At 32.4% G+C, this 14,297-nt stretch overlaps 1 protein-coding gene across 1 annotated transcript; it reads right to left on the bottom strand.

The window, feature by feature from the left end:
• Positions 1 to 4,607: 4,607 nt before the first annotated feature.
• LOC122290228 (UPF0481 protein At3g47200-like) lies at positions 4,608 to 7,419 on the bottom strand. Its single transcript, XM_043097824.1, has 2 exons — positions 6,810 to 7,419; positions 4,608 to 6,091 (listed from the first exon to the last, which is right to left on the bottom strand). The coding sequence occupies exons 1-2, from the start codon at positions 6,892 to 6,894 to the stop codon at positions 4,767 to 4,769; spliced, it is 1,410 nt and encodes a 469-aa protein (XP_042953758.1). The 5' UTR covers positions 6,895 to 7,419; the 3' UTR covers positions 4,608 to 4,766.
• Positions 7,420 to 14,297: the final 6,878 nt, after the last annotated feature.

The raw sequence follows: 14,297 nt of genomic DNA, 5'->3' as shown, positions 1-14,297 counted from the left end.
CATTAATAGAAACCCGAAGCTTTACTTCCTTCTTTATCTCTAATCTCATCTTAATTACATGCTTTAGGTAGAATTTTCATATTCTTGTCTTATTTTCATTTAATCTTTTCCCTTAAGTCTTGTACCGTTTCATATGACTTCCTGTGGATCGACACCCTGAACTATACTATACTACAACATAATAGTTTGGGCGTAATCAAGGACCATCCGCATATCTTGGCTCCCTTCGTCACACCAGGAGTAATGATCGTGTGTGTGACTTCATAATAAACGATGCCCAGCGCATTTGTAATCAAACATCCTCTAATCCTTGCCAGTAGAAGGGCAACGGAGTAGATGTGAGAGCGTTACCATATCGTCCGATCTCATTGTCGCCTAGCGATAACTTAGCAAACGTTATTCAGTTTTACCCGCACCTAAGTGACCAGAAGAGCTCCATCTAAATAATGTCTCATCTCAATTTGGGGTCATGATACACACATACCCAAAAATCGTTTCTTAGTATGAAAATCCAATTTCATCCTTAACACATAAAAATGCATGAAACATAATGATGAATGAAAAAGTCTAGTTACAAGTGCCCTGCGCACCACCCGGCGCACCATTGCTAACCTGTCAAATGAAACGGTGCGTTTCACTGATAGAGTTGCACATCATCGTCTGGAGCGGGAAGTGACTTGGTCTTCATCAAATGCGAAATTCATTCTCCTTTCCACCAAAATCTCCTTCTTCCAGCGGCAGACCATCAACATCTCAAGTGACAAGCCAGTCCGATCTCCTCCTCCAGACTTTATCCTCCTTCACTATAAAGACTGAAACCACTAACCCTAACCCCTCCCAATCCAATCTCCTCCTCCTCCTCCATTGAAACCCTTGCCCTTTTAGTCTTCGTTTTCCCAGCCAACAGTACCAAACCACATTAATCGGGCTGACGATGGCATTGGGGGTGGCGACGTCGCTAGGCCTTCGCCGTGCAACAGGTTGAGAGCACAACCGTGCTCTGTTTCGGCTGAGAGAACAAAGTTGGGCGCGTGCATTTTCGTGCGTATATGTAGATTTATGGATGAGCTATGGACTTCGGTTCAAGAGGAGGAGGAAGGGGTTGGCCAAGGCGACTTCGTGGCGATGCTCAGTGGAGCTAGAAGCTGACGATGGCGGAGCTAGGAGTTGCTCATGGTGGCTGTGTGTGTGAGGAGTGGCTATCGGTTTTGTGGGTTTCTGAAACAGGGAACTTTTGGGTGCTTGATCCGGGGTTCACATGGGTTGGATATAGTGGTTTCGGCAATGGTTGGGTGGTTTGCAAGGCTGATGTGAGAGGAAAAGGTGGTGATCTTGCAATTCATGGTGGCTTTTGGCCATGGATTTGGTGCTCGATGATGTGCTCAGTTGATGCGTTAAGGTGATTTCTGGTTCAACGTGAGATGAAAATAAAGAAATTAAGAGATAAAAATGGTGAAACTGAGAAAGGAGTTGGCAAGAAGAGATGAAAATGGTGGAGGAGATCCATGGATGAGGTAGTCGCAGGATGAAAATGGCTAAAGCATGTTCTGATTTCATTTTCCTCTTCTTCTATTTTTTTTTTCTTCTAATAATTTCGCCTACCACATCAGCAAGTGGTGCCCAAAATGGTGCGCAACATGCATGTACGTAGAAGAATTCATAATAAATTGCATGACGCACTACACAACAAATAAAAGAAACACAAACACCGCCAAACTCCACAATTATGTCCAATCTCCAATCCGACCCAAAAATTTACATTTTTTGGACCCATGGTCAGGCACAACTAAACAAATTACAGAAAAATATATTAGCTTAAAAATTTATTGAAATCTCATAAAATTCTTTGAAAAATTACTAACAATACCAAAAATGCAAAATTCTGAAAAATTGAAGTGCACAAGTAGGGGTGAGCATCGGCCGGTCCGGACCGGCAAAACCGACCGGACCGGCACTATTTGGACCGGACCGGACCGGACCGAATTGGGTCCGGTCCGGTCCAGTCCCATTTTTAAGGGACCGAAAAGATTCGGTCCGGTTCCGGTCCGGGAGTTTTTCACCCCGGACCGGACCGGACCGGACCGAATAAAAAAAAAAAAATATTATTTATATATATTATTTATATAATAGTATTAGCATATTACTAATATATATAATAGTATACTATATGTATATATATTAAATATATTACAATATAATTACATAAATATTAAAAAAAATGTCATTAAATATTAGCATATTATATAAATATATAGTTATCACTATTACTATTATTACATATAGTTATTAGTTATAGTATAGTTATTATTACATATATTTATTAGTTATAGTATTATTACTAATAGACTAATAGTATTAGCATATTACTAATATATATATAATACTATATGTATATATATTAAATATATTACAATATAATTACATAAATATTAAAAAAAATGTCATTAGATAAAAAAAAAAAAAAAAAAAAAAAAAAAAAACCTTGGACCGAATGGACCGACCGGACCGGACCGGACCGAATAGGACCGGACCGGACCGGTCCTGATGGAGTTCGGTCCGGTCCAGGGTTGGAAAACCCTGGACCGAATAGGTCCGGTCCGGTCCACAAAACCTCCCCGGACCGGACCGGACCGGACCGAACTCACCCCTATGCACAAGCACTAGATTATTGCCAAAATAGAACCCCAAATAAAAATCACCGTTTTTCTTGGATAAAAAATGGAGCTCGCAAACAAGGAAATTTGAAATGAAATTTTGTGGAAGAAAATGAGCTGATTTACAAAATAAAACTAGAATATAATGACCGGAAAAAGGGGGGGGGGGGGGATGAAATTTTGCGGGGCTGATTTACAAAATAAAACTAGAATATAATGGCTGGACAAAACCCCGGGGGGGGGGGGGGGGGGGGGGGGGGGAAGATTCATGGCAGAGAAATTAACCCAGCAAAAATATAAAATCAAGCTCACGGTTTGGGATCAAAACAGGGCACTTTTTTAAGCCAAAAACAGAGCAAGGCTCATGGGTTTGGGGAAGAAAACAGAGCAAGGTGAGGCCAACAAAATAGCGCACAGTTTGGGAAGCAAAAAAAACAAGAGCCAGAAATGCAGAGGGTCTCTCACAAGCATAAATGCGAAAATACCAAAGGAAAAATGAGAGAGAAAACCGAGCATGGAAATGGCTAGCGGACGGACCTGTAATGAAGAGAAAACAGATGAAAAAAATAAATGCAAGAGACAAAGAGAAAACCACAGTTAGAACAAGGGACAAATTGAAGACAAAGGGGATTAAAATGGGATTGCACCAGATGAAATGGAGGAGTTGCAGCACTCACCGATAGCTAATGACGAAAAGAAGAAAAAAAAAGAACTGAAGAAGAATGGCACTGCGCGGCTGGGGAAGAAGAAAATGAAATAAAGAGGAAGAAGAAGAATAGAGGCGCGGCAACTGATTGCAGAGGAAGAAGAGAGAAAAAAATTAAAATAGAAAGAGGAAGAAGAAGCAGCAGCAATGCGCGGTGGGTGAAGAAGAAGAAAAGAAAGCCCTAAGGGCACTAGGCTACGACGCCGTTTACGGGAAAAGAGAGGGCTAGGCTGAAGGCAACGGGTTAGGCTTCCAAAACCAACTGGGCTAGGCCCAAAATATAAGGAAAACACCCACAACAAAGCCCAAACCGGAAAAAGAAGGTCCAAGAAAATAAAATTGGTACAATAAAATAGATAAAAAATAAATAAAAATATTACAACTAAAGATTAATAAAAATAAACAATAAACCACTAAATTAAAATATAGAGCAATTTAAATAATAAACAACAATTAATATCAAGAAAAGCACGTTAAAACAAATTTCACAATTTAGAAATCATAAAATGATACAACAAAGATCCAATTAAATTTAAAACAATAGAACAATTACTCATAATAAATGAAATAATTATTAAATTAAAACACATGAAAATATGGGATGTCATAATCTCAACTAGTGAGGTTGACGACTAGGACAATGGATCAGAGCATGTGACAAAGCCTCCATTTAGTCAGTTTTTAAGTACGTTTTGTTTTATGAAGGAGTTGAGAAATGAAGAGTCGATTTTCAAATGACTCTCATAAAAGAGGTGGACAAACGACATCAATCTATAAAGGCATTGTGATAATTTATTTTATTTTTTAGTTTGGATCTTAATTAGTGGAAGGTGCAAAAACCACTGCATTGATTCACACAGATCATTGTCGCCTAGCATTGGACATAACATGGAGTAGGGAAAAAAATATATCATTTAAAAATACTTACTTAATTATTAAATAAAAAAAATCAATACTCATTATCATAGAAATCATCGGAATCCATAGCATTTTTCACAATAAAACTAATAATAATAATAATAATAATGTATGGTAGGGATGGCACCGCTAGTTGAAGAGCCACCCACCCGCTGTTGTGAAGTGGCTAATGAGCTCGCCATCCAAGTTTTTGTTTTCTAAAATTATTTGTTTTTAATTTGATTTTTTTTTTTTTTTGAGTTATTTCTGAATTTCATGGAATTTAGAAAGTGATGTCTAATATGGCATTACTAATAAAATAAAATAAAAAATAGATATTATGTCTAATATTGTAATACGACATTTTTTTTGTTTATTTCATTGACAAGCATTACAAATAGCAGTACTTCGAGTTTGACAAAAATTAAAAAAACATGTAAAGGGCACTTATACACACCTACTTATTGAAAGAAATACACAACTGTGATAAACCAAATTACTTGGCTGATTTAAAAATTAGAATCCTTGTAGGAGGCGACAGCAAAAACTGTTTGTACCAAGGAAAAAAGGAAAGAAGCGAGGATTCCGAAAAGGAATGTAATGACCTGCCATGGTTCTCCAAAATAATCGTGCCTAATCCTTGCTTTCCATAATCCCAATCTGGTGAAACAAAAATTGTTCACGTCTCGGCAGAGGTCTGAGTAGACAAAACCATGGAAACTGGTATCATTATTATAAAGCAGCCTGTTTAAAAAACTTGCCCTGTCCCCATTGCTCAAACCAATAATTCGTAGAATACCTTCCTGTTCGAGTTTAAGTGCATCTGCGGGAGACTTAATCAGGCAATCCAAGAGAGCAGCATAAGACGTGATTTCATAGCCCTTCGCCGGATCACAATGCTCAAATGCGATGAGGTTTCTAAACACAGATTCTGTGTTTTCCTCTATAACTATTTCTGGGATTTCCATTAAGCCATTTTTGAACTTTATATCGAGGATGTTATCTCTGGATTTAGCTTTCAAATGAATTATTCCATGCAGGATAAGCTCTGTCACAGGCAGAAGTACTGGTTTCCCCTCTAAGGCTTCTGAGTAATTACGCCGTTTTACAGTACATGATCCAACTAAACAGTTTCGGAAGCAATCGAGTAAATGCGCGTGCTTTTCATGACTGCGCGCCGAGTGAGCTGCTGGGAAAGTTTTATACTCGGAAAAAGAAAAGGAGACAAGATCATCAAGTCGGGAGCACCATTGATGAGTAGTTTTTAAGGAAGGCATGTGGTTGAACAGACAGTCGAGTACGCACCATGGAAGTTGATTCTCAAGTAGAAGCAAGTCGGCTATTATTTTCCTTGGCATCCATGATGTTTTGAACACGGGATCTTTCTCGCCGTTTACATTCAGTACCATCCTGTTTTCTAGATATCTGCTGAGGAATTCAAGGATAAAGCAACCGTCGATCACCATCATCTCTATAAAGTTCTCTACGCTAAGACCGACCACTCCTGCATAACATTTACGGCAATCCTGCTCAATTCTTCCCAAGGCTTTTACCAAGTTCTCCAATTCCGTAGTTTCGGGTCGATCGAGGAGGCATTTCAAATACAATACCTTAATATTTTCCATTGCCTGCAGCTGCTCATTCTTGGGGTGAAATGGACCGATCGAAACTACTTCTGGCATGAAAGCCTTTTCATTATGCCTGCGTAGCATATCTGGAACTTTAAATATGGAACACTGAGATGGTGGTGGTAGATGCGACGTTTGTGAAAGCTTTTCTCGAATCGAAGATATTGCAATTTCATCCACATCTATAATCTGCGTAGATGTGGAATCTGCCATCACATCTCGAAATTAAAAAATAGTTGAATATCTACTTCCATAATTACTACGAATGAATAAAACACAGGAAGAGTATCTGGATATCTAACAAAATTACTTGAAAACCATATTCTAAAAAAAAAATTCAACTTCAAAACAAACATCTTTTAATTTAGGGAAAAATAAATAAAAAAAATCTATCATCGACTATATATGTCCAATCATTTGCCTAGATTTTGATAAAAAGTTAAAAATACAGAAATCGAAAGAAAAATACAATTAAAGAAAATTATATTCTACTGGTTTTTAAAGTCCTCTACTCATGTATCATAAAAACTTCTTTGCGAATTGGTTCACAGGTCGTACGTTGTATTGAATACTTTTCGAGTTATTTGATCATGACCAAGATTTGAATATTTTCTCCATACAACTACAAAATGTAAAATGAAAACATATTCTTTTGAGATCTACACATATAGAATGCAGGTTATATGTGCCCTGCTCGCTAGGCTTGAGAAATACTTATCCACGTACTTAGATCTATTTGAAAAATGTAAACTTACAAACGAATGTAGCTTAATATAGTATGTTAAATTTAAAAATATTTTTTGTGCATGCGATATAGATGTAACGATCTAACCCACGACATAAACCCATAACATGTTACAAATTTATTTTTTTCAAAATTTCTTTGTATACTTAACACTCGATATTAATTACGTATGTACGTACCTGATGATATGGGAGGAGGATTTCTTGATGGCGAGTGCTGTTGGGGAGGGTTAGACGTTGTTGATGTGGAGTGGGATGAGTCCATCTGTTACCCTGAAATTGCATATCAAACTTCATTCAAATCCTAGTAACAAAAAGCGGGAAAAGAAAAAACATAAGAAAGATCGAGAGAGGACGGGAGAAAGAGACAGGCCGGCAAGGGCGAAGGACAGTCAAGTGGACGAAGGAAAGTATCTCTCAACGTTAACACCACTCGACATCATCACGAAGGAAAAAACTGTCATATATCGTAAAACCTGAAAAATTAAAAATACAAAAACTGAAAAAAACACCAAAAATTATATTAAAGCAGTTTCTAAACTCTACTAATCATATACCGTAAAAATAAAAATTCTTGGCGAATTGGTCTACACAGAACGTAGAGTCGTGCCCTGTGAGCTCAAAAAATGCTTTCTTAGTCCACAAATTGATATGAAAAATGTAACTTTAAGCTTAATGTAATATATTAAATTATAAAATATGTTTTTATTATAAAATAGATCTATATTGTATCAAACTGTATTAATTTTAAATTAATATTCTAAACTCAATAATAATTACGTATGCTGACGAGGATATTGGAGGAGGATTTGTTAACGATGGCGAGTGGTGTCAGAGAGAATTGCTTGTTAACGTTGATGATGTCGAGTGGAATGTAACCATATGTACGCTGTAATTGCACATCAAACTCCAGTCAAATCTTCCTAAGAATAATAAGCCCAAATGGTTTTTATGATGAAAAGAAAAAGGAAAACCACATTTAAACGTCAATTTACAACATTTAAAGCTTACCATTAAATCGATGACACATAGCAAGGACGAAGGACAGACAGTCATGTGGTCGTTAGATCAAGGGAGGAAAGCATCTCTCAACGTTGTTAACACGATGGTTCTAATATAAGAACCAAGCGATGTTTGGTGGTACTTATAACAATACTAATTCCATCCTTCTTTCATTTTTCTTTACAATATTGTCATGTTGTTTAACGAAGTCAATGCTCCAGAAGATGGCCTGGGATGGCCTTGCGTTCACACGGTTAATTTCCTTTTAAGCTAATATTAAAATCATTTCAACTCATCTCATTTTATTTAATTATTATAATTTTTTAAAATTTTTAAATAAAATATAATAAATAATTCAATTTTTTTAAATTTTAAAATAAAAATATAATAATTAATTATATTTTAATAATATTTTATTTAACTTATATTCTTTCGTCTAAGATAAACAAATGTAACCTCAATGTACTTTCCTCTGTGTTTAATTATTACAGGACGGTAGTTGTTGTCCATCTGCAAATAGGATAATTTACTTTTATTTACACCTTGACGAAGACTTTGAACGATCAACTTTTACATGTGCAGCTTACTATCCTTTCATAATCTATAGATAATTTCAAATATAATAATATTTTTTATTAAATTTAAACACATCAAATCAAAAATCAAAAAATTAAAATTAAAATTAAAATAATATTATTTTATTACATAATTGTATACAAGTTGTTATGCAATAGTAATTTTATCATTTCTCTAATTATATATATATATATATATATATATACACGTGTTTGTGTTAAATTGACTTGCTCATTTTCACACTTATCAATAAATTAATTAAAATGTAATAAAATGAGATGGATAGAATATCTCTATGTCCATAACGTTCCTAAATCTTTGGTATTGGTTGGCATCCACCTGCCCTGTCCACTTTTTCATTACTTTGTTGACAATAGTCGTTATTCATCTAAAACAAGATTGTTTATCAATTCGCACGTTTTCGACGACTTCAGTCAACCTGACAAATTTCCTCGACTTTCTCAAGTTTGGTCGACAAATTGGCTCCACGCCTCCACCAGGTAACTGGGGCAAGTTAAAGTCATTCTAGTTTTATGTGAGAATCAATATTTAAAAGCAACGTGCTAAATAATTAAAAGCCACTACCACATTTTGTATCTTTTGAAAAGAAAATTTTTATCCCAAAAGATATTATTTCGTCCAAGGAAGGTTAAGGAGACCAAGACAATGCAATTTTGTAAATACTATTTCCTCCCTCTCCTTTCTATTTTTTTATTTTTATTTTTTTACACCTCCATTCACCTATCTTCTTTATCAAGATTTTTTTTTAGTTTTATTTTACTTTCCTCAAAGTCGAAAAAGATAGATATATAGCTAATTTCTAGCAACTCTAAAAAAACACGCACAGCACAAGTAAATTCACATATCAAAAATCATTTGGAGAAAATAGTAGTTTTGCAGAAACCATCGCAAGTAGTTCTCACCTGCCACTCCTTCCAGCAGATCTTCTCGACACATGCATCTATTTGCCAAATTCGCCACCACCAGACCTTTTAGATATAATATTTGTTACTGAAAAGTAACAAGTGTGTTGCCTTCACAAGCCGTTATAGATTTAAAAATCTACTAGAATTGACTGTAATCCATTCTTTTCCACATCTATCTTACTTTTTTTCTTTTTAATTTCCTTATTGTTAATTAAAATTTAAAAAAAAAAAGAGTTCGCCACTCAGTTGACTCATTTCTCTCGATGAAGGTTGAAATTGAATCTTCTATTTAGGTAGAGAGTGTTGTCTTTTAGACATTTGTCAGTAAAAAGTATCAGCAATATTGAAGATTAAATCAATCACAAAAGAAAATTGTACATTAATAAAGCGTTCAATATATTATTTTAATTTATGATATCATATTTGATACGGAGATTGGGAGTTATATATATTATTAATTGTGGGTTATTGGGTACTTATTAAGTTGTTTTATTTATATATATATATATATATTCTATTATAATAAGTAGTTATCTAATTGTGAATGATAACTTTTATTATTTTTTCATTAACTATATTTGTTTTTCCATTAAGTCGTTTTACCAGAAGACTCTGAGTGTTCTTGACTATTTGACATATAGTTCCCTTATAGAATTTAATGAAAAATCATATTTTACCAAAAAGCCCTTATTACACCAACGATAGTTGTTGTTCATCTGCAAATGGGATAATTTACTTTTATTTACATCTTGACGAAGACTTTGAACGATCAACTTTTACATGAGTAGCTTACTATCCTTTCATAATCTATAGATAATTTCAAATATAATAATATTTTTTATTAAATTTAAACACATCAAATCAAAATTTAAAATCAAAATAAAATTTAAAATAATATTATTTTATTACATAATTGTATATAAGTTGTTATACAATAGTAATTTTATCATTTCTCTCTCTCTCTATATATATATATATGCTACATTGACTTCCTCATTTTCACACTTATCAATAAATTAAATCAGAAGTAATAAAATGAGAAGAGATAGAATTTCTCTATATCCATAACGTTCCTAAATCTTTCGTAGTGGTTGGCAACTTGGCATTCACCTGCCCTGTCCTCTTTTTCATTACTTTGTTGAAAATAGTCGTTATTCATCTAAAATAAGATAGTTTATCATTCACACGTTTTCGACGACTTCAGCGTCAACTTGACAAATTTCCTCGACTTTCTCAAGGTAGGTCGGCTAAATTGGCTCCACGCCTCCACCAGCTAACTGGGGCAAGTTATAACTCATTCTCATTTGAATTTTATTACATACGTTAAAGTCGCATATTAATCTATATATTAATATTAATTTTTTTATATTTAAAATTAAAATTAATACTATTTTTAATAAAATTTACCTTTTAATCAATTACAATAAATTAATACACATATTAATATATAAATATACTTGTAACTAAATTTTTCCTTCTTATATTACGTAAGAATCAATATTTAAAAGCAACTTGCTAGATAAAAGCCACTGCCACATTTTGTATCTTTAGAAAAGAAAATTTTTATCCCAAAAGATATTATTTCGTCCAAGGAAGGCTAAGCAGACCAAGACAATGCAATCTTGTAAATATTAATTTTTTTTTTTCCCTCCGTTCATCTATCTTCTTTATCAAGATTTTTTTAGCTTCATTTTATTTTACCTTTTTTAAAATTGAAAAAGAAAAATATACAGCCTTTTGACAATTCTCGAAAAACACGAGCGGTGCAAGTATATTTATAGATCAAAAATTATTTGAAGAAAAGTAGTAGTTTTGTAGAAATCATCGCAAGTAATTATCACGTGCCACCTCTTCTAATAGATCTTCTCGACACACGCATCTATTTGTCAGACTCGTCACCACCAGATTTTTTAGATATAACTTTTGTCACTAAAAGTGATAAGTGTATTGCCTTCACGGGCCATTATAGATTTCGAAATCTATCAGAGTTTACTGTAATCTATTTTTTTTTTCGCATCTATATTATTTTTTTCCTTTATGGTTTCTTTGTTGTTAATTAAAATTTTTAAAAAAAGAATTCACCACTCGGTTGAGTCATTTCTTTCAATGAAGGTTAAAGTTGAATCATCTGTTTAGATAAAGAGAATAGTCTTTTATATATTTGTCTGTAAAGAATATCAACAATATTGAAGACCATACCAATCATAAAGGAAAATATTATATTAGTAAAGTTCTAAATATGTTATTTAAATTTATAATATCATGTTTACTACGAAGATATATCTCAAAATATATCTAATTATAGATATAAATTTCACTTAAAAAAATATATAGATTCTCATCAATGTTGAGGCTATTTCCGTCTGCACAACGTACTTTCCTCTTTGTTTAATTATTTCACAGAAGGTCGGGAGTGGTTGATGTTCAATCCACATACGATAATTTATTATTATTTACAACTTGACGAAGACTTGAACAGTTTCCTCGAATTTCGTAAGAGGTTGACGATCGAATGAAGACTTGGACAATGAACTTCAAGTATATTTGATATAGTTTATGGTTTCTTTTAGTTATATAGAGTTAAAAATTAAAAATTAAATAAAATATTATTATTTATATTTTAATATTTGATAAAATTAAATTTCTTATTATATTTTATATAAAATTTGAAAAAAATATAATAATTATATAATATGAGAAAGTTTGGTTATCAAAATGAGTCTTATTCCATCCTGATAACAAAACCAAGCATATGTTGTTAGTTGGGTCAATGGATCATGCTGCCCATTTGTTAAAATATATTGAGTTTGACACCAAGTTTATTTTATTTTCTAAAATATTAAAAAATATATAAATTTATTAATAGTGATTTTTAAATATTAAAAAAATAAAATAAATGAAATAAAATGCATTAGGTGTCCAATCTAGAAACAAAGTAACAATTTCCTCATTAGTATTAATTAGATAGGAAAATGTTATTTGTACTTGTTAATATTTTTTAATAAATAGAATTATAAGTAATTTTTTTTAATTTGGTGAATTTTTTTTAATTCATCTAGATTTTAAGATTGGGAGTTATATATATTATTAATTGTGGGTCACTGAGTGCTTATTAAGTTGTTTTATTTTATATATATATATATATATATATATATATTCTATTATAATAAGTAGCTATCTAACTGTGAATGATAACTTTTGTTATTTTTCCGTTAACTTATTTTATTTTTTGGTTAAGTACATTAAGTCCTATTTTGCCAAAAGGCTCTTAGTACCCTTGACTATTTGACGTGTAATTTCCTTATAGAATTTAATGAATGATCATGTTTTATCAAAAGGCCCTTAATAGCCCCACGACGCCCATGAATTGACGTCTCTTTTTTATGTCCTTTTTGTTCTAACATTGTTCTCATTTTCTTTTCTTTTTGTCTCAATTTTTTTAAATAAAAAAAACTAAAATAACTTTACTCTTTAAAACAGAAACGCTTTAGAGCATTCTCATTATAAAATTCAACTTTAAGTACATTTAACAAATAAAATACTTAAAACACTCAACATATAATATTAATTATTAATTTAATTAGAATATAATTATTATTAATATTAATATTTAATATTATTAATTTGATTAGAATATAATTATTATTAATATGTTAATTAGTAGAACTATAAAATGTGATAAAAATAAAAATTATTAAATTAATAATATTTTATTATTATCTAGAGAGTAAATTGATAATTAAATATAAATGCAGGCCAATTCTCATACTTTATTGAAGTTTAGATTTTTTTATTTAGATTTTTTTATCTTTCTTTAATCTTATATTTTCTTTTTTCAAGCAAATAAGCTACTGAATTTTTTACTTTTTTTTTATTTAAATCATTATGTCAGGTGAACCTTGGGGCTAACGCACCTCGGATCGTTCTCTAGTGTGTGTATATATATATATATATATTTAATAAGAACTACCTCCAGTTATTTTTATACGTCCGCCACTCATTAATTATATTTTTTGATCAATTAAAAATTTTATATGTAATTATTTTTACATACTCTTTTATACACTCCACTAATATGATTGGTTGCGTCACTTTTTTTAATATAAAATAACTATATTGACTAATTACATTAGTGAAGTGTATAAAAAATATGTAAAAGTGATTGTACGATACAAAACCTCAATTGCCGCTTGGGTCTACCAATCATTTTAGTAGTGTGTTTTCATTCCCATACAAAAATAGTGTGAAGTTTTTAGAAAAAATGAGGAAAATAAATTTGTATATTCGAGAATTTTTAGGATAAAAGAGAGGTGTTTTTACTTGTAGAAGTTTGACTTCAACTATTTGTAGACGGTTATTTTTTTAAAAAATATAAAAAGAAATATGTTTTATTGCTCAACCAACAAACTACAAGGCTTCTTGCAAAACATTAGGAGAATTACACCAGGAATAAATTTAACATCAATTAAAACTTCTGTATGAGACAGAGCATTTTTGGCAAGTGAATGTGCAGCTGCATTGGCGCCTATTATTCTTGTGTGATTAATAGTCCACTAAGCAAACGAATTAAGCAACGTTTTAGTATCTTCCAAAAGAACTCTCACTGGACTCCAGTCATGCACCTCTTTCTTTAGAAATTTGACCACTTGAAGCAAATCCCCTTCAAGAATAAATCTCCTGATCCCTATTTCTTTGCAGAAATTTACTGCCAATTGTACTGCAGTAGATTCAACCATAAAAGAATATGCATAAATGACTCTAGAATCACAACAAGATCCAATGACTTGTCCCATGGAATCCCTAATAGTCACTCATATCCCAACCTTAGCTCTGAGCTCATCAATAACTGCATCCCAATTAACTTTATAACATTCTGACGGAGGTTTCACCCAAACACAATTATAAGTAGTCAAGCTATCTTTTGAGTGTATCTTCCCTTATGCAGATTGAAACAATAATAGCCAATAGGTCCTTAGTAGCTTTATGGATCAAGTAAGAAGGACATACCTACCATGAACAAAAGCAATCATCCTCATTCGTATCAGCCTTGTGATCACAGCAGCAGCTTCTAATTCCTCCTTATTTAGTTTTTGAGTAAACTCTATCTATATCTCTGTAAAATCGTTACTTTGGAAAGACATCTTTTGGACTCCAACACACTTTA

Source organism: Carya illinoinensis, chromosome 12, assembly GCF_018687715.1.
Source record: "Carya illinoinensis cultivar Pawnee chromosome 12, C.illinoinensisPawnee_v1, whole genome shotgun sequence".
Classification (NCBI taxonomy): Eukaryota; Viridiplantae; Streptophyta; class Magnoliopsida; order Fagales; family Juglandaceae; genus Carya; species Carya illinoinensis.
The sequence above is the reverse complement of the archived record's forward strand: the minus strand, read 5'-3'. Positions and strand labels throughout refer to the sequence as shown.

Excerpts from the sequence above, each read along its gene's own strand:
- LOC122290228 (XM_043097824.1), bottom strand. The coding sequence starts at position 6,894 with ATGGACTCATCCCACTCCACATCAACAACGTCTAACCCTCCCCAACAG. Across the intron at positions 6,092-6,809 it reads TCCTCCTCCCATATCATCAG|ATTCCACATCTACGCAGATT; the intron begins GTACGTACATAC and ends ATGTGATGGCAG.